Source organism: Genypterus blacodes, unplaced genomic scaffold, assembly GCF_046128005.1.
Source record: "Genypterus blacodes isolate CSIRO-AG114 ecotype Tasmania unplaced genomic scaffold, CSIRO-AGI_Gbla_v1 ptg000003l_1, whole genome shotgun sequence".
In the NCBI taxonomy this organism is placed as follows: domain Eukaryota; kingdom Metazoa; phylum Chordata; class Actinopteri; order Ophidiiformes; family Ophidiidae; genus Genypterus; species Genypterus blacodes.
This window is the reverse complement of record NW_027466817.1, coordinates 6,764,929-6,789,177: the sequence shown is the minus strand read 5'-3', so window position 1 is coordinate 6,789,177 and position 24,249 is coordinate 6,764,929. Positions and strand designations below refer to the sequence as shown.

Sequence of the window (24,249 nt, the reverse complement as noted above, 5' to 3'; positions counted from 1 at the left end):
ACATGTTGTCTCGGTGGTGCCTGACAGCACAGCTAAGGCCTTTTGAGTAGACAGTGAGTGTTTTCCATGTTATCCCTTATTTCCATAACAATTCTGGTAGATTAGTTAGGTACATAAAAGACAAGCTTCTGAGATAGGTCTGTCCGGCTCATGGTTGATTTATTACACCTGTATCTCAGTTTAAGGTAGATCATGACACAGGTTGTTGACTTTGACCGGGTTGTTAACTGACAAACCAAGTTCAAAACTCAGACATTTGCTCGAAGGAGTGGAAAAGAAAGAAAGGGCGGCACAGAGCCATATACTGTCCACACTCCTGAAAGAGGTAGAACTGGAGTTGGAGTGAGATAGTGTCCGCAACACAGGTGCAGAAGATGGAAGCACTGAAGCGCTGGAGGGTCGACTGGAGATATCCCACTTCTCTGATCTGCACCTATGGATTCTTCATCACAGTCAAACCCATAGAGCCATTCCTTGTTGCATTCATGACAGGACCTGACATGAACCTGACAATAGAAGAGGTACAGTATCAAAGCAAATATTAAGTAAAGTGTACATGAATAATCTTAAATGACATGTCTTACAAAAAATTATATTACCCAAGTAATTAAAAATACACTATCCCTCTGGGAACCAATGATAAAATTCCAATTTCCTTTTTTCATGATTTCCTATCTATTTAGGGTTTTTTTTAAAAAACAGCATTTTTACAGCATGTTCCCTGTAGTGGACCTGAAGACCATTTTAGTGTGAAATATCATATCACTGGAAAACCCAGGATGTCCTCTGTTCAATGCAGCAGGGATTGATAGAGTAGCTCACAAGCGCAAAAGTAGATGCATGTCAACAAAATGTTATATGGGTTATAACCTTTGATTTATTGCACTGAAGTGCATCCTTATCTTGTCATACATGCGAATAAGTGATAGTATATCCCATACTTGATTTCAGGTAAACAACCAGATATTCCCGGTGTCGACCTACTCCAATCTAATTGTGCTAGTACCAGTGTTCCTGCTGACTGACTGGCTTCAGTACAAGCCTGTGGTGATATTGCAGTGTGCCAACTTCTTCATCACCACAGCGATGCTGCTCTGGACACAAGGTGTGGCAGCCATGCAGGCCATGCAGTTCTTCTATGGTGTTGCCATGGCCAGCGAGGTGGCCTACTTCTCCTACATCTACAGGTCATGTACAGTGTAGCTGAAAGGGTCACTGCCTTCGTCACTATTTTGCTTCTCAAGAGTCAAAACACTGAATGCAGTCTGTGGAAAAGAAAGAGTGTCTGTGTTGTGATAAAAGTTATACGTAGTTATGAAATATGAACTGAAATTGCAGTATAAGGGAATACATTTTAAAAGCAAATTATTGAAAATTCTCTATTGAGTGGCATCTCCCTGTGTTCTGCAGTGACATTTTGAATATGTTGTATGTTACAGTGTGATAGATCTGGACAAGTACCGTAAAGCTACTTCATACATCCGAAGTTTCCAACTGCTGGGATACACTGTGGGATGTGTGCTGGGCCAGCTGTTTGTCAGCACTAACCTCATGACTTACGACTACATCCTAGTGTTTACTCTGGTCCTTATCACCATCGCTCTGGTCAGCTCCTGCCTTCTGCCAATGCCAAGGCACAGCATGTTCTTTCACAGGAAACATGCTGGAAAAGGGGGAACAAATGAGCAAGTACATGGGGGAATTAATGAAATAGAATCAAGTTCAAGGAGATCCATGGAAAGTCAAGATGGAAGAGATGAAACGAGAGAAGAAAGCAAAATATCAAAAGATGCAGGAAAAGGAAAGGAAAAGACTCAGGACCTTAAGGAGTCTGTTGCTGCAAAGGGCTGTGGCAAAATCCTCCTTCAGCTGTGGAGGGACTTCCTCCATTGCTATTCCTCCAGACAGCTGCTCTCCTGGTCAGTGTGGTGGGCCATGGCCAACGGCGGCTATTACCAGACTCTCAACTATGTGCAAGTGAGTCATGCCATTTCTTCAAATCTGACAGCAGGGAAAATACTTTTCATGTGATATGCAGTGATTGTATGATCAACAGCATTTTCAACTCAAATGCCGTACATTCATCTGACTTACCCAACTGACAAAATATTGAGTCCATGTCATCCACCAAGTATTTCCATGTTACCAGTCATGGTGCTAGGATTTATCCCATGCACGTCAGTTTTGGTCTTTACTCGTGCCCAATGTATTGTAAAGTCATAATCAAGTACGCCTACTATCCCTTATCAAAAGTGATTGATGACATTAAAATCGCAAATGTATCCTTGCAACACACCCGACAGGTGCTGTGGGCGCACATGGAACCTTCCCAGGACTTCAGCGCCTACAATGGAGGAGTGGAGGCAGTGGCTAGCCTGCTCGGTAAGCAACACCGGTTACAGGTTTAGAGATACAGAAACAGCAGCCACCAGTTACAAAATATCAAATCCATAAAGAAAGAGAATCATCACAGGATATATTGTGAAAGGAAACTATTTTCTAAATGCTTCTTCAGATGTGAGCTCATCCAAATATGTGTTATGCAGGTGCTGCGTCAGCATACGGTATAGGCTTCACAGAGGTGAAATGGGAGCTGTGGGGGGAGCTGACCCTGGGGGTTCTCTCTGGACTCGGGGCAGCAGCACTCTTCCTGATGACCTTCATACACAACATCTGGGTCTGCTACGCTGGTTACATTGTTTTCAAGTGCCTGTTCTCGTTGCTGATTACAATAGCCATGTAGGTGTTCCGTCATACAAGACTTTTTATTGGCCCGCTTGTAATACACCTGATTTTATTGCAGGTAGAACAAGAAAAATAACACTAAATTACAGGTCTTTAGATAAATAAAACAAAACATTACAAACTCATGACCCAGTCATACACACTTCTCTTAGGTACCAAATTGCAGCAGACCTATCAATGGAAAGATATGCACTGGTCTTTGGAGCAAACAACTTTGTAGCCTTCACCCTGCAGACCATCATGACTTCCATTGTGGTTGACAGTGGAGGACTGGGCCTGTCTATCATTCCTCAGGTGGGCTGTCTTGTCTTAAATGTCAGGTTTTCTGTAGATGTAGCAGAATATTTAACATCAAAATTGTTCATCATTCAATGTGCTTTTTTTGTTGCAGTTCATCATATATGCCAGCTACTTCGCATTAATCGCCATTGCTTTCTCACTGCGGGGATTGTTTACCATTTGGGGAGCACATAGAAGCAACAAAGACTGCACTCCTCCAGACTCAAATGCATCTCCAGATGTAGTAGAACACAGATTGTAAAATAACATGTTCCAATGTCAGCTTAGAATATTAATTATCACTTGTGCTTTTGGAAACGACTGTCCAAGTGGCTGCATACCAGTGTAAAAGAAAAAAGCTTCAAATTATTGACTGCAGCATCATGAATATAAATCTTTTTATACAAAACAAATTTACAATATATTCATACATCAATATAAATGAATAATTTGGTCATTTTTTCTTAGTTAAAATTCTTTTTAATATAATATATATTTACATATTAACTTAAAATTCTCTAATACCCGATGCAAGTGGTTTTTCAGTTCAGCCATTCAGGATACTCGCATGGATGTGGTGGACCATAGACCGGAAAATTGTGACCTGGACCCCGTCAGCAGGGCAGGAGAGAAATGACACCTGTCCATCCCTGATGCAGCACTCGACCCTTCTTTCATCTCTCACCAACACAATATGCATCCTTCCTTTGTTCACAGAGAACATACACTGCATACATCAACAGTTTGGTTCTTTACAAATACAGTCACTGGCAGTACCCATCAACTTTTCCAAGTAATAGTTCTGTCTGAATCTTGTGTGTTAGATACAAATACTGATATGCACAGAGCTAATTTCCTATAAGAAAAAAAATATGTACATAACTGCAGCATAATGAATGGGATAATTGCAATAACTTAAGTTTTCAGCCAGTTTGATTATACATTGTGACTCAGTGGAAACCAAGCCAGTTCACAGGTTAAATAGAGAAGAGGGGACAAACCTCTCCCCTCTGCATACACCATCACTTTGTTTTGTTGCCACGACAATGTCAGCATGACGTGTTTTTCATGTTGTTGCATTTGTGACAATTTGCAATACAAAATACAAATTCTTACAAACATTGTGTTTTTAAAGCTACTTGTGAAACAAAACAGTGCAATAGGTGCAAGCGCGCCAATTGTTGACCCTGTAGTGGAACTGATTGGATGGAGCGCTATAAGAAGGGATTTGTTGAAGAGCCTCCAGCTGGGTATTGTGCAGAAGGACCAGCGCCCTGGGAGGAAAAAAGGAATACATAAACTCTGAGAAAACAGTGGAGAAAGGATCATTATCAACCCTCACTTAATCATCTCGGTAACACGTTTCTACAATGTGAAGGCATAACACACAACCCTCTTACTAACCAGGAAAGGGTTGCTAGAGACGCCAGGACCCGACATTCCTTGCCCAAAATGAGTCACTACAGGTTTAGCCTGGCCAAAGGCTGAAAAGCCACCTGAAAGACAAACATTCAGGTTAACATTCAGAGGTGAGAGGGCATACCCATCACAGAATTTCATTTCTGAACAGTTTAAACGGACAACATGATTTACACACACCGTTGGGTTGCTGTGGATATGCAGGCGGCTGAGGGAAGGGAGCCTGCCCGGGAAATTGTTGCTGGAAGGTTCCACTAAAGCTGGTGGGGAGGTTGAAGCCTGAAGAATTCCCAAATCCAGATGGCATACTCATGGAACCAGTGCCAAATGTGGCTGAAATACAACAGAGCAGGGTCACAGGAGCAAATGTGTAACACTCCAACATATTATCAAAAGCAAGGCAGATATTCTACAGCTGTCTTAACATACACTACGCCTATGAAATGTGACTCTTCATATGAGCCATCTCACAGTCAAGGAAACATCAGGGGGAAAAATGGAACAAACCAATGATAGAATGTTTGTATTAGAAAGCAAAATGAGTAAACTGAAATGAGGAGGATAATGAACAGAAAGGGAGTCCTAAGAATGGTCTAGAGGCTAAAGAAAGTGAGAGTGGGACCAAATCTGAGATGTGCTGTACTGTAGGTGGTAGGTCCAATGATGAAATTCGGGAAATAGAACACCACCAATGCGGTTGGTTTGGTCATGCTCTCTTAGCTAGATAACGTGTGTATATGGGGAAATGTCTATTCAATTTGTATTTTCAACTGAGATTTGCAGAATCTCACTTTAAAATTGTCTTCTAGAAAACTCCTAACCTGGACAGAATCTGGCAGAATGATGGAAATAAATTACACACAAAACTAAATGTATTTCAATGTCAGTCATTTCACTTGGGCTTTATCATTATGAAAGCCTCTGATCACGGTCAATATTTGGATTTATTGATTTTTTTATTGATTTATTTTTTTGTGTTACATAATGTCTAAATGGCTCTTTATTCTCTCCCCCATCTCATATTCAGTGAAGATTTACAGCTTTACAGTTTTATCCTGTGAACTTTTGCACCAGCTTAGATTTTGTCACACCTTCATTTCTGTGTCTATGTTATGAGAATGTTGAACTCTCCAATATTATTAAAGACTACAATAGGGACAAGGAGGCACTGCAAAAGCAAGACGAAGGAGGGCAAAATGGAGGGCTGAAACAGAGAGCAGGAGGTAACCTACCACACGTGGGAGGAAAACCCTGTCCATGAAGAACTCTCATTACGCCTGTGCAGCATGGCGGGAGCAATTGACAGACAACTGAATCTCAGGCTTTCAATCTGATATTTGGTTTTACTTACATCAGGTGCCTACACACAGAAGCATTATAAAATGCTTCTGTGTGTAGAAATGTTACATCAGGTATGCCGCAATAACACTGTGTGGCCTGGCTGACAATTGGCGTGGAAGCGGGTTTTAATTGGGCAGGTACACCAACATACAACACATAATGCGACAACACATTAACTTCACATATTAACTTTGATACCCTCAATTCATTAATGTAAATAATTTCTACTCTAAGGTGCAAACTGTGCCTGATTTCATGATAGTCTGAAACCTCTACATTCACACAGAAACATGCATGCACACATTCTGATGTGAATAAACGGTTACACACACACACACACACACACACACACACACACACACACACACACACACGTAAGTACACACCTGCTGCTGCTGCCACAGTTGCTGCTCTTCCGTTGCTCTGGAAGGGGTTGGTGGGAGCTGCAGCTGAGGCGACGCCGGCAGAGACAAAGGGATTAGTTGACTGAGCTGTTGGGAGAAGATTTAAAAATGAGTTCGGAACATGACCCAAAAAAAGTCCAAAACACTAACATTATCACTGACTGTCTGCAAAAGCTTTTAAATATGTTCATCTCCTGACGCTCATTCTCATTTCCATCCTATGCAACTGTTAACTCTAAGGAAAAGATGGCGCTGACTGCACGTCCACAAAATCTCACTGACACTCACGGCAGGATACACGTTTTTAAAATGCAGGTTTTCTGAAACGGCACACACAGTTTCACATCTAGCCATATAAAAAAGCAATGGATGGTCCATTGCCTCATTCTTTCATCACACATTCAACCAGCTCTCAACATCTAAGCCAATACAGACCTCATTGTCCCACAAATGTACAAATGACCTCTATCGCCACACCTCTTAACACCAAATACAGCTTACATCATGAATGCTTTACCCCACCTAAGACTAGGTCCATTCCTAACCCCACCATTTCTTCATATCTTGTAAATCATCAACAATTTGTTTCAACAAACCATTGGAAAATCCACGCTCACTCACCTCCGTAACCTTGAGCCATGCCAGGCAGGGCCTGCTGTGGCTGGGCTGCTGACACTCCAGTTGCTGAGCCAAATACCCCCCTGCAGTGAACGCAGCATAGACTCATCAAAAAAGAACACATGATGGACTCCACAGACTTCAGTGCAGCAGATAGAAATAGCCGAAGTCGTTTTGGAACATCAGCGTTTAAGGATATAAATGCAACGTTTCGCCTAATGATCGCAAGGTTTCCCACTTTCTAATTGTCATGTGGTTAACGTTCAATGTGGTACATATGTTTACCTTGTTTGTGTGTGTGTTCTTACCCTTGTGAGTTACTTGTGGTGTTGTAAACACTAGTAGCAGGAGCTACGGGGCTAAAGACATTATCAAGCGCAGCGAGTGCAGCATAGCGGTCACCCCCTGTGGACGCTGCTGGCTGGTTCTGAGGCAGAGCACCAGTTCCTGGCGCTGCAGAGGCAGAGCTAGCAATACCAGGAACACCGCCCCCTGGAACGCAAGCGCAGATAGCAAAGTTGGATTCAAACCAAAATCAGAGAAGGACAAACTTCAAAACAAAAAAGTCCAGTTAGCTGCCATTTTCAACCTAAACCTTAAAAAGGTGAAGAATAAAGGTTTAATCATCATTTGCATTTTCTATCACATTTGGAACTTATACAAGGCACACCTGTGAAATGTGATCAAAATCAACTAGTACTAACTAGTACCATTGCAATTCATAGATGCCTACATGCCAGTATTCAGACCATGTGACAACAAAACAGTTCAGTTCAAATGAAATCAATTCAAATTACATTCATTCACTCATTCAACGGTGGGGTGCCTCCGCCATCTTCCACATAGAAAATGGTTGAGTTGCACTGAGGCCAGGGGCAGACACGACTTTCCAAAATATGATATGACTACAGGCTCTGCTAAAAAACTAAATGCTACAGGATCGACAGCTATTTGCTTGTAAATGTAAAACTAAATCTCCCTTGACTGGTGGCTGTCTTTGGGGTCATGACTCATGTGTGCCAAAGTCCATGCAGCTGACTGTGTACATTTGGTTGCCCTGTGGAAATTTCACTCTACTGCTACTCTTGAAATATCTGGAAATCTACGCAGTAGGCTAGTCAGGAGAAGTTTACCTTGCTCTGTTTTGGCAGAGCATAACTTGTTATCCAGGTCAGCCAGGGCTGCGTATCTATCAGCGGGGATGCTAGTACTCTGTTCAGCATCTTTGGCAGCTTCTGTGGCGTAAGTCTGGGAGGAGGAACTGAAGGATCCAAAGTCAGCACTACACGATTTGGGGAAGTTGTCAAAATTTGCAAAATTGGCTTTTGCTAGTCCCCCTGAGGTGCTACCTGTATGAAAAAAGAGACATCGCAAAGTCACAAGGGATCCTTCGATTGGCGGATCTGAGTAAAAGCATGAATAAGGTGAAAGAGAAGAGAAGACGCTTGATAAGCGTAAACCTAGGGTGGAACGAGGCCTTGGCCGGGTATAGGACACAAACCCCTTAAGGAAGGATGAATAGCAATACTACCAAAACAATTCCTCTGCAGTGCTGCACTACGCCAGAACCATAAAGACAAAGCATTTGTGTTAGCAGCATATAATGTGCAGACCAGCATTTCCTCATGGTTCCTCATCAGCTGTTATGCACAGATGATATTCTCTAAATGTTGATAATCACTGATGGATCAATTGACAACAACTGGGGGTTTGCCAACTAATCTAGAGACATTCTTGATATTAGCAATAAATACTAAACCACACACACACACACACACACACACACACACACACACACACACACACACACACACACACACACACACACACACATTCAAAGGCAAGTAAAAAGATATGAAAGAAACAAAAACAATTTGAATACATGCAGGTCCAGATGAGAACCTGGATCTGGTGGACTGAAATGTGTTCTCAGGTCCCAAATACAGAATGAGGCCTACTGTTAAGTACCACATAGTGATATAACAATACTACTACCATCATATCACATGTCTTGGTCACTAAGATGGAAATGTTGAGCACATTTGTCATCGATTAGTTTGCAACATTGAAAGACATTATTGGATGATTACTGCGAATGTTTACATTCTCGGGTAAGGTGGATAACAAGATACACACATCAAGTCATTCCATTTATCTGTTTCTTCTGTTGGTTACACTGGTCAGCAAATTTTCACTGATTTCACAACAATTGAGATTTCGAATAACAGATGACTGTGCTTCTTGTGCAAGACACTAATGCTATTTCAGAACCGATTCCGTTTCCCTTTCTAAATATTCTCCGATATGTTTCCAACTACGGACAGACAGCATTTTGACTACATTAAGCCTGAACTCTATTTAGCTCAATGAGAGCTCAGTTAAGGGAATCACTTTCATACGCCATGTGATTAAAGTATTGGTGTGAGACTCTACTATATTCTGGTTTGTACATTTAGATGTTCTGATAAAACAATTCTGAGCATCTACTCCAGATAGAAGGGTGGCCACAACATCAATTTCATTAATGGTCTTATGTCCACTGCTTCTAACCACCATTTTAACTATAAAGAACCAGTCCGTAACAGTGGTTAAGCTACCCAGTGTACACTGCCTATAAAAAGTATTCTTCACCTTGGATGTTTTTCCCTTTTATAAATGAAATCATGGTCAATTTTTGTTTGTAAAAAAACCCAGTAAAACTGATTTTTACATAGTAATGTCAGTTAATTAAAAATATATCATGTAAAATAAATGATTGCATTATTCTTCACCCCCTTCAAGTTAGTGAGTCTATGTGGATAGGTCTCAATCAGGCTTGCACATCTGGACACTGCAATTGTTCGCCATTCTGCCTTGCAAAACAGCCCAAGCTCTGTCAGGTTGCCTGGGATCAGGCGTGAATAGCTCTTATCAATTCCAGCCACACATTCTCGATTGGATTGTGGTTTGGGCTTTGACTCGGCCACTCCAGAACATTCACATGGGTATCTTTAAACCATTTCTGTGTAGCTTTTGCTGTATGCTTTGAGTCGTTGCTGGAACATAAATCTTCTCCAAAGTTGCAGCTCTCTTGCAGACAGAGTCAGATTGAGGATTTCACAAACATTTATTTTCCCCTCTCCCTTTGCAAGCCTTCCAGGGCCTGCTGCTGAGAAGCACTCTAACAGCCAACACCATGCTTGAAGGGGGTGGCAACATCGGTGTTTGTGGTGATGTGCAGCACTTGGTGTTCTCCAAACAATGTCTAGTCTGATGACCAAAAAGCTCCATTTTTGTCTCATCAGATCAAATAACCTTCTTCCAATTGACCTTGGAGTCTCCCACATCCATTCCTGACTTAGACTTTTCAATAATCTTTTCTCTGAGTTGCTTGGATTGTTCTTTCGTCTTCATCGTGTAATTGTAGCAGGAACACAGATGAACCAGTGACTGGACCTTCCAGACACAGGTGTCTTTATACTACAATCACTTGAGACACATTAACTGCACTCAGGTGATCTCCATTTCTCTACTTGACTACTAGCACTTTAAAGGAGGTGAATACATGTGCAACTATTTATTTTACATTATACATTTATTTTTAGTTAACTGACATAACTCAAATTATATTGACCATGATTCCACTCATAAAAGCAATAAAAGGGGAAAGCATCCAAGGGGGTGAATATTTTTTATAGGTACTGCACATTACTCACTACTGTGATTCTAAGAGTCAGACACACAAAGACAGCGTACATGCTGGAAACGCATTACATGTGGAGAGAGGAGGGTCAGAGCAACTAGCAGGGAGTTAGTGGAGAGGGTGGAAGTTGTTGTGAAAGCTAGCCCTGAAAACAAAACTTACTGTGTGGAGGCAGGAGAGGCAGAGCAGGGGCAAACTCTCCCATACTGCGACTGGATGAGAGTATTGTGAATGCTGGCAGCCAAAATCAAAGAGGAAAAGGATGGAGAAATTGGGGAAGGAGCGGTGGAGGACAGGACAGAGAAACAAAAGAAAAACATCAGCAAAGCAAGAAAAGTGTGACGTGAAAAAAACCAAACAAACTGCTTCTGAAGCTAAACACGTAAAAACACATGAGACAGAGTCAATGGACAGCTGGAGACAGGCAGGCCGAATAGTGAGAGAGGGATTATCTTATAAAGCCAGTAAAAGGAGAGGAAAGCTTTATCCAGCCACCAACAGATATTCAGAGGTTACCCTGCAGCTCAACACAATAAATATCAATGTAGAGCCTCCAGCAGGGGGCGCTGGTACACAGTGTTCCACCCCTTGGATGTATGGACAGAGGCTTAAGTGTGCAATTTGAATAAAAGAGCAATTGTTTTAGAAGGAGAGAGAGAGAGAGACAGGCAATAGGCAAAGGCTCAGGTTAAAAGCCAGACGGTCAGTTACTCCAGGCAAATATCAATTCAACTACTGGATACAAATCTGCAAGAACTACCACACGTGGGTCTGGGATGGAGTTGAGGGATTCCACATCAGCAGAACACAAACTAAATCCACTGGCAAATGATTCAGTTAATCACACATCCCTCATCTATTTGTCCCCATCCCCTACAACAACACCTTACATCAAGCAGTCCCTGTATGCGATCTGATTTCCAACCGTCGCTTTGCTTTCAGCCAACTGTGACTGATTATTAACTGTTAACCTGCGTAATGTTATCGTAAAGCTTTTGAAGTAGGTCAAAATGGAGATGGCCAACAAGTGGTAATGCTTCCACTGTGTCTGCGCTGGAATGCACCTTCTCTTCACTACCTCATACACTCCAACCTGTGCATTTCTGGCCCAAGGCACATACCATATAGCCTTACATCCCGGCCATTAGATGTAAATTCCACAAAAACAACATACAATATGTTTGGCCTTGGCTTGTGATGAAGCAACTGGTGCCTGCAATTTAAAGTATCTGGCTTTAGCAAATACCAGAGGACAAACATTTTAAGATACATGGAAAGGCCAAAGAAGGAACAGAACTTACACAAACGTCCTGATAAGTTACTTTTTAAATAGGTGTTTCTATTTACCCAATATGTAAACCCATTTTGTGATGACGTGTGTGTGTGCACATAGTCAAGTATGGATTTGGATATGTTGTGTGCAGGGAACTTGTTCTACCTGTGTTTGAGGGTTGGAACGGGGCTTGGGGTGCGGAGGAGAAACCAACTGTTGACCCAGAAGTGCTCCCGAAAGCGTCAAAATTAGCAAAGTCTGCATTTGCACTGGCATTCTGTGTCGCTGGAGGTGGTGTGAGGATGATGATCGGATGAAAAAAATGGAGAGGACAAAAAAAGACAATGACAAGGAGACAATGAAGGAAGTACTCAAGATTGGATGCACACATATGACATCCAAAGCCTTGAGTGACAGACTACATAGCTATGGTGTATGATAGATGAGTGACATCATGAGGGGTGTCCAATTATAGAAAAACAAAGCCAGTGTAAAAGCAGGCGACGTAGTCTGACGCTCACCCTCTCATATGAGGCTGGGTCATATTTTGCATAGTCAGGCTTCAACTGTGTGTGTATGCTTAGAACGTCACACACCATTAATCTCGACGATGTACATCTGTGCTCATGTTTGCCATGTGGAGATGCCACTTTAGTCACTGCATTAACGGTGAGTCTTGGTGGCTCTTTTGAGGGGAAATGAGGAGTCATTATCCCACTAGAAGCAAATGCTACTAGCACTATGAAACGGACATTAGTATCCATGGAGATGAGTCTGCCCAGAAGCCCCCTAATACTATTCCAGTACGTATGGCAACGCTGTAAAGCCATTGTGGTGTATGGCTGCTAATTTGAATGATTCTGTAAAATCCTGAGCCCTTTTCAGACTTTAAAGTGTGAAGTATTAATTGGAATGCTTCGTAATTTCCCAGGTTGTTCTTCCCAAAAAGAGGTTTTGAGTAGCTTGATTCTGACTGACTCGTTTCTTAACTTACTTGCGTGACTGTTGAAATTTGCAAAGTTAGCGAAACTGGTGTTGGGGCCTGCATTGACATTGGGCGGAGCAGCAAAGATGTCTCCCCCCAGGTCACTGAGAAGGTCAAACTTCTTGTCATGGAACTGTTGTGGATGGGCTTGGCCACGGCTGATCACTGGTGACTGACGGAGACAAAAGACAAAAAAAAAATCATGTGTGGGTTAGAAAAGGAACAAAAGAGGCCAGCAAGGCAAGAACACAAACATTCAAACAATCACATGGGTTGTCAGTTGCAGAATAGAGTGTGTGATTGTACTGCACCCATCTCACCTGGTTAGGAGGGGTGTTTTTGTTGAGGTGTAGTGGGGGGGCCGACTCCCCCAGCAGGGATTTGAGGGGTCTAACTTCTGGGGTGCTGCTGGTGCTGCTGTTTGAGGACCCAGAGATGGACGCATGTACTGATGCCACAGCCTTGGCCTGCTCAGGGGGAACAAACCTAGGAAACGCATCAGTCAAGCAGTCAGACTTTTTGTGCATAGAACAGCACTTTTGTGGCAACGGTGTAATTTGCCTAAATGAGGCTCAATCAATCATTCTGAATTTAAACTGTAACTGTAATTTTATCTCGAGTATATTAGAAGACCTTTATTATTGAATTACTTTCAAAAGCTGAGCTATGACTAATCCTTCCAAATGCTAGTAGCTAATGATCTCCATGTATATTATAAATTGCCAGTAAATTGCTGGTGAAAAACAGTACTAGAGTTCTGAAAAATGGATAAAACGCAAATAGAACCATGCACCATTCAGACGAGCAAGGCACCACCAGATAGATAAGAAAAAGAGGGGGCCCGAAGAAAGATGCAGAAGTGCTCCTAAAAGAAGAGTGTCTGTGAATAATACATACTTCAAAGAGTGTCCATAAGTGTACATTTTCAATATGAATACAATTTGTGCTTTGCGATTTATCTTTTACTATAGGGTTTGTATCAAAGTGATTTATTTCAGTGTTTATACCCACTTAATCTTACTGAACGTAAACTATAGTACAATAATATACTATAGTACAATAACAGCAATTGACAGCTTTGCCTGTTTATTTAAGAAGAGAAGATTTAAGAAGATCCGAATCCTTAAAGTCGAAAGTAATGACACCAAACATTCATTATTGCAGTAACACAAACAGATATTACGTGCACAGAGTAAATTCCTATTATGGATTCACAGTCGTTTCATCATAGAATCTAATGTTAATTTCAACCAAATGCGGCGGTCTTGAAGACTTGATGTGATGACCTCCATTCTGTGCGTTTAAAGAGTGGCAAGTTACACATTGTATTCCAAAGCAGAGAGAAAAAATAAGTTTCATGCCTAAACAGTGTCAAATAATCTAGCACATCTTGGCTGAGCCAGCTTATAAAAACAGACTTACCATCTCTTCTTCTCATATTTCTCCTGGAGAAACTCTTTGACCTTCTGTGGTTCTCTGAAGTCTGGTATTGAGGAGGTTCTGTCATCATAGAGGCCCAGCCAGATCTGTTTACATACCTGGACACACAGCAGCAGAACTAATGATATTGGATTTTTACTGACTGATTTATAGGCTGGATGCATGTGTGATGATGCAGCACTTTCAGAAATGATTTTATGTGAGCCAAGATGGATCCTAAACTGCAGATTTTGTATTTTGAAGATGAATTACACATACACTGAGACCTGCCAATGCATTTTCTTTTTTGCTTTTATGATTTATATGACACTTCTCTGTCTGTAGTGAGAGACAACAAACAACATGAATGCAGCTGCAGTGTTCCTTTAAGCAGTCTTGGAAGGATATATATATAAATATATATACACACACACCAATAACAACCTTGACTCTCCTGCAAGTGTGCCTGTCCTGCCACTTTGCTCCAGCTTTTAATAGCCTCTGCTTCCCAGGTGGCATTGCTCCATTTTTATACACCGTTTATCTGAAATGGCTCATGGATGACAGTGTAGTATGGCTAAGCTGAGGCCGCTTGATTTGAATTTAGAGTCCAGAGCTTCCATTGTTGCCCTGTCAGCATGAATTTTACACTGCAGCTTTAGCATCAACACAATTTAAGAGAGGGTTAAATTGGCCTACAATATGTCCGATAGTTGTGTGTACACAGTTATACAGCACAACAGATTTGACTCTGGTACAATAGATCTGTGTTACAGCATTGTGTGACAAAGTTAGGGAATTTCTGATGCCGTGAGGAGGTCGACAAACATTAAATGTTAAGGAGAACTTGCCTTGGGGAACTTTGGCTCCATCTGACCTAATAACTTTTGTCAAATTTGCTTTACTGTACTTCTACGCTATTGACACAGTTGTTGTCGTCAGGTTGCTTTAGAACTGTTTCAGTTGCTGTTTTATATGGAATCACAAGCTTCTTAAGTCCACAAAGTTAGCCTAACCAAAATCTTTCCATAGAGGTCAAAACTATTCACATGGGTAAAATAGCTGTGGAGTTATTCTTGATTTATTCTGATTAGATAACCTTGGTTGAGTAAGCTTTCTATCTCCACATTTCTGCGTCTCTTTTTCATCGTTCCCCTAATCTCACTCCATCCTTCTCATCCACGTTTGATTAGAACAGAATCAATGCAATTTGGCGTAACATTTCGCAGGAGCTGAGTACTACCACGCGTCTTGTGTGCATTAACTTGTGTGTATAGATTCGCTTGCAGGTAGCAAACTTGCAGCAGTGCACAACCAACCACAGCAAAAGTGTTTTAATGTAAATTAAAGAGGCACAACAAATTCTGGAATTTCACCGCGTGTGCGCACTATAGGCAAGACAAGGGAACAAAAGCATGCAGTGAGCAGGAAATTCCTTTAAGTTGGAAATGTAATAATAATGATTTATTTAGATTCTAATATTATCTGGCAAAGCAGATGGACAGTAAACATAATTCTGTCATAGCACAGCAAGAAACTTTAATGACAAGGACAAGAGGGCAAGCAACCATGAGAAAACAGTGGGGAAAAAGACTTCATTAACTTTGAGAGCATAGACAGTCACCATGCCTACCTCATTGCCATGTTTCTGTAGGAACTCGATTTCCTGTTGTGTGAAGGTCGTCATGGAAATAGACTTGACTCTGTGGGGTGGGTTCAGTCCTCGTCTGTGGATGGTTGGCATGGCGAAAAAATGCAGAGAGATGGAGAGATGGGTCAATTTATTGTGAATGGAGACACTAGGCAGACTCCACTTCTCAGGCGAGGGCCACTTGCTGGTGTATGTGAGACTGGGGCACGAACAAATGAAGAGGCCGGAATAAATGTGAAAAGAGAAAATAAATGATATAAAGATGAGGAGAACGGAACAAAAAGCCTCGTCTGTATGCTTCTGTCTGGGGCTGTCAATGCTGCAGAAGAACACATTATTGTAATACAGGAACTTCCATTACAGAGACACACTCAAAAGCGTCACACTAGCCTTGTTCCTTCCCATGACAAGGTCACAGCTCACGCCACAAAAGCCCAAATTAGTAGTCTATAATTATACAGAAGTGTGACTCACATACTTGAGCTTACTTGAGATATTTGCTTATCTCAAGGTTGTCAGCTGTTTTGTCTATAAACCTGACCAATCTTCACCTTCCCCGTGAACAAAACTTAAACTAACTACTTCCATGAAATAGGTAAATGCAAAAAAGCATCTGAACAAAGGCTGCTTTCTCATATTCCATTTTTAGCTGCTAAACAACGAACAAATTGGGAGAGAACATGGCAACTGATGTTCAGCAATGTGTGAGACAAAAAATATAGGCTTTTTAAAACATCAAAAGATTCATTTGAACATTCTGTAAGAGGAAACTGGTGTCGGGGGAAAGCTGCCTTATCTAACCCCATGATAGCTGAGAACGCCTGTAACCATACCGACCAAAAAAGGTAGCAGCAGCAACCTTGTCTTAGTTACAGTTTACCGTTTCTTTCACCCGAGACAAACTTTCATATCTCAGATTGTGATCATTTAAAACAGACAAATTTGCATGCTTTCACAGCATGTTGTGCTGTAGCAGATCTATTCTCTTGCTCGGCAAACTCTGCCATATTTGTGTGTGTGTGTGTGTCATTTAGAGGACGCTGCATCATTAACAGGCCCCCTTTGTATTTGATTTGCTCATGGATAAGGAACAATCGTGCCTTTGGACAGAAACATCAAACTGGGCTACAGTGAAAACCTTATGACATTACGTGTAATGCTTTCGAATCTACACCTCTTTTCAACTGCGAGGTCACTTGTAAGGTCAGCCTAACCTTACCCAAATAACACCAGGCAATGCTTCTTGCTTAGTTGTGGTTAATCATCGCCTGTCTTTATCGAGTCAATCAACTTGGCTACAATTTAAAACGTTAACTAGGATGTTGCCCGAGAAAAGCTGATCAATGCTTTTGGTAGTTACTGACCATTTCCACGCCTGTCTTTTTCATCACATGGGCCATCGATGCCTTCTATAAACTCTCGCCAATACAAAAACATTGACGCAATAAAGGGTTCAGGCATCCATCCATCCATTCTTGCAGTGGCGACACAAAGGGTCAGAGTCAGATCTAATAGGCAGTGTAATAGTAGACAAGTCTAATTAATTATTTACAGAACTTGTTCGCATCTGCACCCATTCTCTACACATCTAGCAATCAGCTGATTCGACTGGTTCAACAAGTATCTTTTGGAACAGTTAGCTCTGACATGGCCAATGCCAAACATTTTCTTGATCATCCAAGTAGCCATATCAATGAACAATTAAACAATATTCACAATAAAGTGCTGTCAAAACACTGCTTTTGGTATTCACTGTACTCCTTTGGACTGGTAACTGGCTTTTATAGGATCAATTCAGAAAGTGCTTTGCATTTCAATCATTCTTATACCATTTCAGTCATTATAATTGTGTGGGTGACAATATCAATACAAATTTGCATACAGAACAGTGTACTGATAGATGTGTGAGTGGGAAATGTGAGACAAAAACACGAGTTATGTTCACATATGTGAGAATAAAAACAGAATGTAAACAGCAGAATTGAGCCAGCTTAGAGAGAGGGTCCCATAATACAGCCTGAGAGGATGTTATATATAGAACACACATCTATCCAATGAAATGAGCCAATAGAGTTTCCAAAGCAATGGGTGAGGACAGCTGAGGTAACCATGCAGTACATTAAGTTCAAATAACCAACATGAAGGCCAGGTCACTGTTACATCCGTGTGTCCTTAAATGTTTGTCCCCTGAACAGTCAATATGCCCACAGGAACTGACTACGCCAATTCCTACCGCCAACAGGATGAGGAACACCTCTAGAGTTATGCCCAGTATGTCCTAGTGGTTACACATCACACAAACATCTGAGGAAAGGTCCTAGAAATGCGTGCAATCTTTCAATGTTTGTAGGATGTAGATTAATAATTAACTTGGCGAGTACAACAGACTCAAATGGTTTTGTGATTCATGTCGGCCGATAGCCAGCTTCTTTTTCCACTACACTTGCAGCCAACCCAAGCTGGGCTAAAGACCCCAGTTGTCTGGCCCTTGTTTGAAGCAAGGACAAGTGCTTCATTCACATTTCAGACCGAGTGTTAGCATACATGTGACATAAATATATACAATTTTGAGATTCTTACAGTCCTAGATCCAATTCATATCCAGTGTCTGTGCAAGTAAATATCACTGCTTTCCTCATTCAGTGTGGGCACCTTGCAATATAGTGAAGACATAGAAATCTACTGCAGAGAGAAAAAGTAAACCTCAAACAGTCAGTGTAGGAAATAACCTACATTTTACATTTGCCATTACAATAAATAAGGGAGCAAAAAAAGGGCTCAATGTACAATGGCTATTACAAACAAACTTTCATAAATTAACCAGCAGCTGATGCACTGTCTGTCAAATTACGATGTTGACATTGGCTTGCTATGAAATCTGTAGTTATACAATTTGCTCTTTCCTGAGAAAAACGGACATGAACATCATGAGACAGGCAGTAAAAGACCAGTACAATGAACAAACAAGACCTTCACAATCAAAAAGTGGTGGCAATGTCAAACCTCCGGTAATCATTAAGCGTATTGTTCGACAATTGAAAACTGGAGAGTAAGACTGACTAGAGACTGAAGTCGGCGCCTGTGAAACATTTGGAATTGCTAAGATGTTCATTTTTATAAAGTGTCCCTAAACACATTTGTCAGTCCCCTGTTTATTGTCTGTCGTGGGCCCTGATTGCTGAAATGCAGAAAACATGGAACTGCACAGAATGCAGGAAGAAAATAATTAAAAACATTATTAAAACTTAAAAATGTATTTGATAACTTGTGGTTCAATTGTGTGTCAAATTAAAGTGACAGGCGGAGAAACATTTCTGCTGTGTGCCTTGAAACAAAAATGGGGGAGGGGAAAGGAGTTGAGGAGAGAACCAGTATGTCAGAGAGGCCGTCTGAGACAACAACATTCACCAAAGTGTTAACTGATTTCCTTTCAACGCAAACAACACCTAAGCTGTGCAGGCAGCATGTGGGAGGAGACTAGTATGTTACGATATGATTCACCAGCAGAGTAAAAGTGTTATGTGAGTATTTGCATGTGTGTGTGTGTGTGTTTTTTCTGGTGGCCCAAGGCAGGTGGGTGATCACTTCCCCAGTATTACAAGGAGGAAACTAGGTCAGATACTGGGGTAAGGTTCCATGACCCATTAAACCCTGATATGATGGCAGTGTCTACTTGTCAAATCACACAACTCTTCCCTCTGAAATATGTGTAGCATGTGCACATAGATGCTTGCTGATTAAGCCTCAAGTTGTGTGTCCATCTGTCCATGTGTCCATCTGAATTCATCAATCTACTAGGCAGTGTGGAGTGCCAGAATAGACAATGGTATCACATATTGCAGTATAAAATAATCATGACCCAGCAGCTACTGTAAACGGTGTTGTGTATCAGTTCATCTCCGCTGGGCACTACAGTCATTTGCATATTGTGACAGCCCCGGGGGAAGACAAACTGCTAAGACCAACTTTTTTTAAAAGTACTGACAAAACAAAGAGCAGAGGCTATGCATCATTATTCACTTCATTTACACATTCACCAATTATTTGTCTTGTGTATTTCTCAGCTTCACATCATCTCTCTGTTACATTGATCAATCCTCATCGACAGTCAGATTGTTGTTGACAGCCAGTACGTTTACATGAACTTCCTTATATTTTTGACTGTAGTGCGTTGTGTCATCATATGAGGGGAAGCACACGGTTAAGACAATGGATCATTTGCGAATGTGACAATGTTTACAATCTCATAATGTAGGTCTGTTGCTCTGAGTAACCCCACTCTGATTCAAATCTAACTGTGGTGTTTACATAACGCTGCTTTATTGCCACCATCGGAGCATAATGAGTTTTAACATGAAGCATCCCTACCTCTCTCAAGATTTAGTTACTCAGTACAAATACACTGAGTATTTGCGTCGTGACTGATGGCAAAATGCGATGGAGTTGAATACGTGCACTTGATCAACAGCAACCAGGTGTTGAGTCTGGAACTGCAGTTTGAGGCGAGGCTGCCCAACTGAGGATACACATGGAGGTGACAAACTCCTCCAGACATGAACTACACATGACTGAGGAAATCAATTTACACAATCAACAGGCTATTGCACCAAGTAAGCATTCTTCATTTGTGCCATTTTCTAGAACTTTAAAGTTCATGTAATTCATGTAATTCAAAGTTTCAAGTGCATGTAAGGGCGTTCCAGCCCTGCCATTCTGGAACAAATGGTCTAAGTGGAGTTACTTCCTCAAATGACAAATGCTCCAAAAAGAGACATTGTGACTCGTGTTCCTCCTAGGAAAGCCTCCACCTTCATCAGGAATGTGTTTACATTGGAGATTCCAACTCCACCCATTGAACAACCAGGACTATGGGGGGTGGACAGAGCGACTTGCGAGGTAGGTAGTCTTGCCCCTTTGATCACCCGCAAACGAGTAATGTTACGGCCTGAACCTCAAATGAAATAGGAACAAATAACAATAAGGACCAACTACTCGCCCAGTTCTTCCTGTTAAAGGGATTTGTTTTTCCTTGCCACTTTTGCCAAATGCTTTCTCATAGGGGAATGTTGAGCTTCTTTAAATGCTCTGTATGTAAAGTGCCTTGAGATCAAGAACATTTGCTGTGATTTGGCGCTATATAAGTACAGTAAATTGAAAGTTGAATTGAATTAACGGGAGTGAGTTTCCATGAATTCAAAACCACTGCCAACGTTCACATATGCACTGACTCACCTTGATACTATGTTTCAGACTTAAATAGTTTAAGACCGAAAAGGCCAACAATATAACGCTACACAAAATGTGCAGAGAGTTAGGTTTGAGTTAGGAGCTAAATTAAAGCATTGGTCCGAAATCGTTTTGCTTCCCGAGTAGAGGAACAAGCAAATGCAACTATAAAGAGTCTCACAAGACCCGATCACACAAGTTACCAAAAGAATAAATTATGGGTGTGGTAACGTGTCAACATAAATCGACTAATCGATACATAAATACGTCGATTTGCATAACCGTGCACCGACGCGTCATGACATAAGATGGCTGCGCCAGGTGGAAGCATGGACGCAACTGGAGAACTAGCTGCAGCGAAAGAAAGTTGCCCACGGTTCAAAGTGAAAGTATCGTGGAGCACGTTGTCAAGGCGGCAGCACTTTCTGTCCCCGCCAACCAAACATGATACACTACGACAGGGGTGGCGAACACGAGGCTCCCGGCCCGTATTCGGCTCTTTGCCGGCTGACGTGCGGAAGCGCAGACTGACCTGCGTCTCAGGTATTTTTGTTGTTGAATGCAGATTGCGCTCAATGACTTTTACTTGAATTGAATAAGCAATATGTTGGATTGTAAAATGGAGATTATCAGTCAAAAGGTGGCTAGTTGTTGTTGCGCAATAAATATAATATATAGATTAATAGCCTCATCGGGAAAAAAAATCTGTAGATTAATCGTTAAAAAAAACAATTGTTAGTTGCAGCCCTACCATAAATCGACCAGACGGTTGGCTCTCGCACACAATTCTAGCTGCTATGCCTCTTAAGAAAGAAGGGGGGGGGGGAGAGATCTTCCTACCACTTCCTGTTGCTCATATAAAATCACATGCTGCTGATGTAGTGACATGGTGGGGCCATACCACTTCCTGAGCCGACAAACACACCAGGCTTCCCGGAAACACCAGTCAGACATCAATCCAATCCTTCAAAGACTTAAAAAGCATATACTATGGTGGGGAGGATTTGAATCACTCACACAGCACACCACACGGCAATTACGGCCAGAGATGGGGTTAAATTAACTCGTACTTCAAATGTTAACACAAAAGGGTCAGCTAAAAGGAAACTCATATTGGCACCCATGCACTTCCACTCGTGAGAGGACAGACATGCTGCAGAACAGCAAACAGTGGAGAGACAAAACTGTTTCCATAGATTTTGGTCAGAATTCAACCAAGTGAAACAGGCACGATACCTTAATCTGAGAGTCAAACCAAAAGAATGTGGGGCAACTACAAAGCAATCTGGAGGAAGGACACAATGCTCTGTTCCACTAACAACAGCAACACTTTCCTTCATGTGCTGCAACTTCATTAGACCAACTATTTTTCCACAAATGGAGAACGGTGGGGTGATTTGCAAGCATTAAGGAGGAACCAGCGCCTGACTGCTGACTGTGTGAATGAGCAGAACAGGATACGGATGAAGAATTTATCAAATTACCTGCTAATGGCCACCTTCCCATTGACTCTTGTGCAGAGTTAAACAATGCTTTCATTTACAATATCTTGAGCTAAGCAAACATTTGGTATAGGTTTGTTAAAGTGTACTTCAGAGGGAGGACCAGGATTCTCACTGTTAATATATTTTAGACATCCAATACAGTGACACATCATAACCAGATCTGCTAGGGAAGTTTCATTGAAAAAATTGAGCAGTTGTTTTCAGCACTTAGCGTATGCATGCATAATTTGGTTTTCAAAGGACCACTTAGATAGGAATGCAATGTAATCCTGAAAAATATTTAGGGTACAGTGATTATGAACAGGTCTTGACTTACAATATAAGGCAATAATTCCCTCTGTACTGTGCAGCTATACAATAACATGTAATAGAATAGCAGGATAGAACACTTTAGATTTCTTATTAAACGTGACAAGCTTCACATACAGGAAAGGGAAGCATTTCAATCGTGCAGTATACCCCAGATTAATCTTAATGGCTCATCTTTAGCAGAATGAGGGGAAAACGAGCGTTTCACTAATCCCCGATCCTGTGTTATCCTGGTTACACAACTGCACGGTAAAGATGCAACTCAATCAGCAATGAATATATCAACAATGCGTTAAGGTTAGTAAATGCTAGTAAAGCCATTATGGGAGCCATTATCTAAAACACAGAAACCGAGTCCGACGAATCAATAACATATTGCTGCTTAGAAATGTGTGCATAATATCAAAGATTTTTGACCGCAAGATTGAGAGATGCTCGTTGTTTAATTCAACCAAAATATTGTGCACGACTTAATATATAATTACAGAAAAACAATGTCATTAACCAGCTTGTGCCAACTAACGTCACCGGCAACTAGTTGCCTTTGTAGCCAGCTGGCCTGTCGCAACTTCTACTAGCTTGTTAAATGTCAGATAAGTTCATAAGGGTTTGCTAGCTCTGCGGTGAACGACTGCTAGCGTGTGGGCCGCCCGCTCGTGCTCCGTGCTGACACCTCTGCGTACCCCACCCAACCCCGCACAAGACGGCGTCAAGACTCGGTAATCACACCGACACTGCTGGAAAACCGAGAAACGTGCGCTAACGCGAGCCAGCTAATGCTAACCGGGGAGGGTTGGGGTTGTTGTGTGTGTATGTGTGTGCGTGTGTGTTGTGTGTGTGTGTGTGTCTGGCTGGGGGGGACAAAACGCCAGTGCACAGTGCGCCATGTCTAACGTGAGGTCAATCAGTCACTTACAGGATACCGGAGCAGGAGGTGCACACGAAGGAGCCCACTGTCATGTTGGCATAGGTCGGGCCGCGTTGGTCGCAGTCAAAGCACTTTCTGTTGGGAGGCAAACTCGTCATTTCTCTCAGCATCTTCAGGTGTTTCTCCTCTTGCTTTCGCTTCGCACTCGCCGCCATGGTTGTGGTTACGCAGATGGCTTAAATAAAAGGAAGGAAGACTGGAGGGCGAGCGTCAACTAAAACAAAAGACGTCGCTGCTTCTTAACGGTTACCGACCCGCGGCGAGCGCACAGAAGGAGTGGGTAGGTGGCTCTGCTCTGACCGCCGGCCTCGCGTCTTCTCGAACAAGGCGTTTGAGGCTATCGGTGGGGTTTACGACTGCAGCGAGAGATTTCACCCCGCCTACTTCCGGTTTCGCTAAAATCCCGTTATGTTGCCTGGGGTCACATTTGATATTTTTTCAAAGATATTTATTTGTTTCAGGAGT

General features: G+C 41.8%; 2 protein-coding genes across 7 annotated transcripts; one reads left to right on the top strand and one right to left on the bottom strand.

Moving 5' to 3' along the window:
* Nucleotides 1–374: 374 nt before the first annotated feature.
* Nucleotides 375–3,661, top strand: slc19a3a (solute carrier family 19 member 3a). The gene is made up of 8 exons (XM_076142718.1): nucleotides 375–521; nucleotides 952–1,187; nucleotides 1,440–1,977; nucleotides 2,304–2,382; nucleotides 2,547–2,739; nucleotides 2,898–3,039; nucleotides 3,137–3,282; nucleotides 3,571–3,661. Exons 1-8 carry the CDS (start codon nucleotides 375–377, stop codon nucleotides 3,659–3,661), a joined length of 1,572 nt encoding a protein of 523 aa, XP_075998833.1.
* agfg1a (ArfGAP with FG repeats 1a) lies at nucleotides 2,778–24,137 on the bottom strand. 6 transcript variants are annotated; one of them, XM_076145693.1, is made up of 15 exons: nucleotides 23,773–24,136; nucleotides 15,799–15,892; nucleotides 14,169–14,284; nucleotides 13,067–13,232; nucleotides 12,756–12,918; nucleotides 11,927–12,046; nucleotides 10,651–10,722; nucleotides 7,940–8,155; nucleotides 7,115–7,298; nucleotides 6,810–6,889; nucleotides 6,171–6,275; nucleotides 5,676–5,720; nucleotides 4,624–4,776; nucleotides 4,429–4,520; nucleotides 2,778–4,298 (listed from the first exon to the last, which is right to left on the bottom strand). In XM_076145693.1, exons 1-15 carry the CDS (start codon nucleotides 23,937–23,939, stop codon nucleotides 4,239–4,241), a joined length of 1,833 nt encoding a protein of 610 aa, XP_076001808.1. In that variant the 5' UTR covers nucleotides 23,940–24,136; the 3' UTR covers nucleotides 2,778–4,238. The 6 variants fall into 6 exon arrangements, with proteins under 6 accessions (XP_076001808.1, XP_076001816.1, XP_076001823.1 ...); XM_076145701.1 differs by lacking the exon at nucleotides 5,676–5,720; XM_076145708.1 differs by lacking the exon at nucleotides 10,651–10,722.
* Nucleotides 24,138–24,249: the final 112 nt, after the last annotated feature.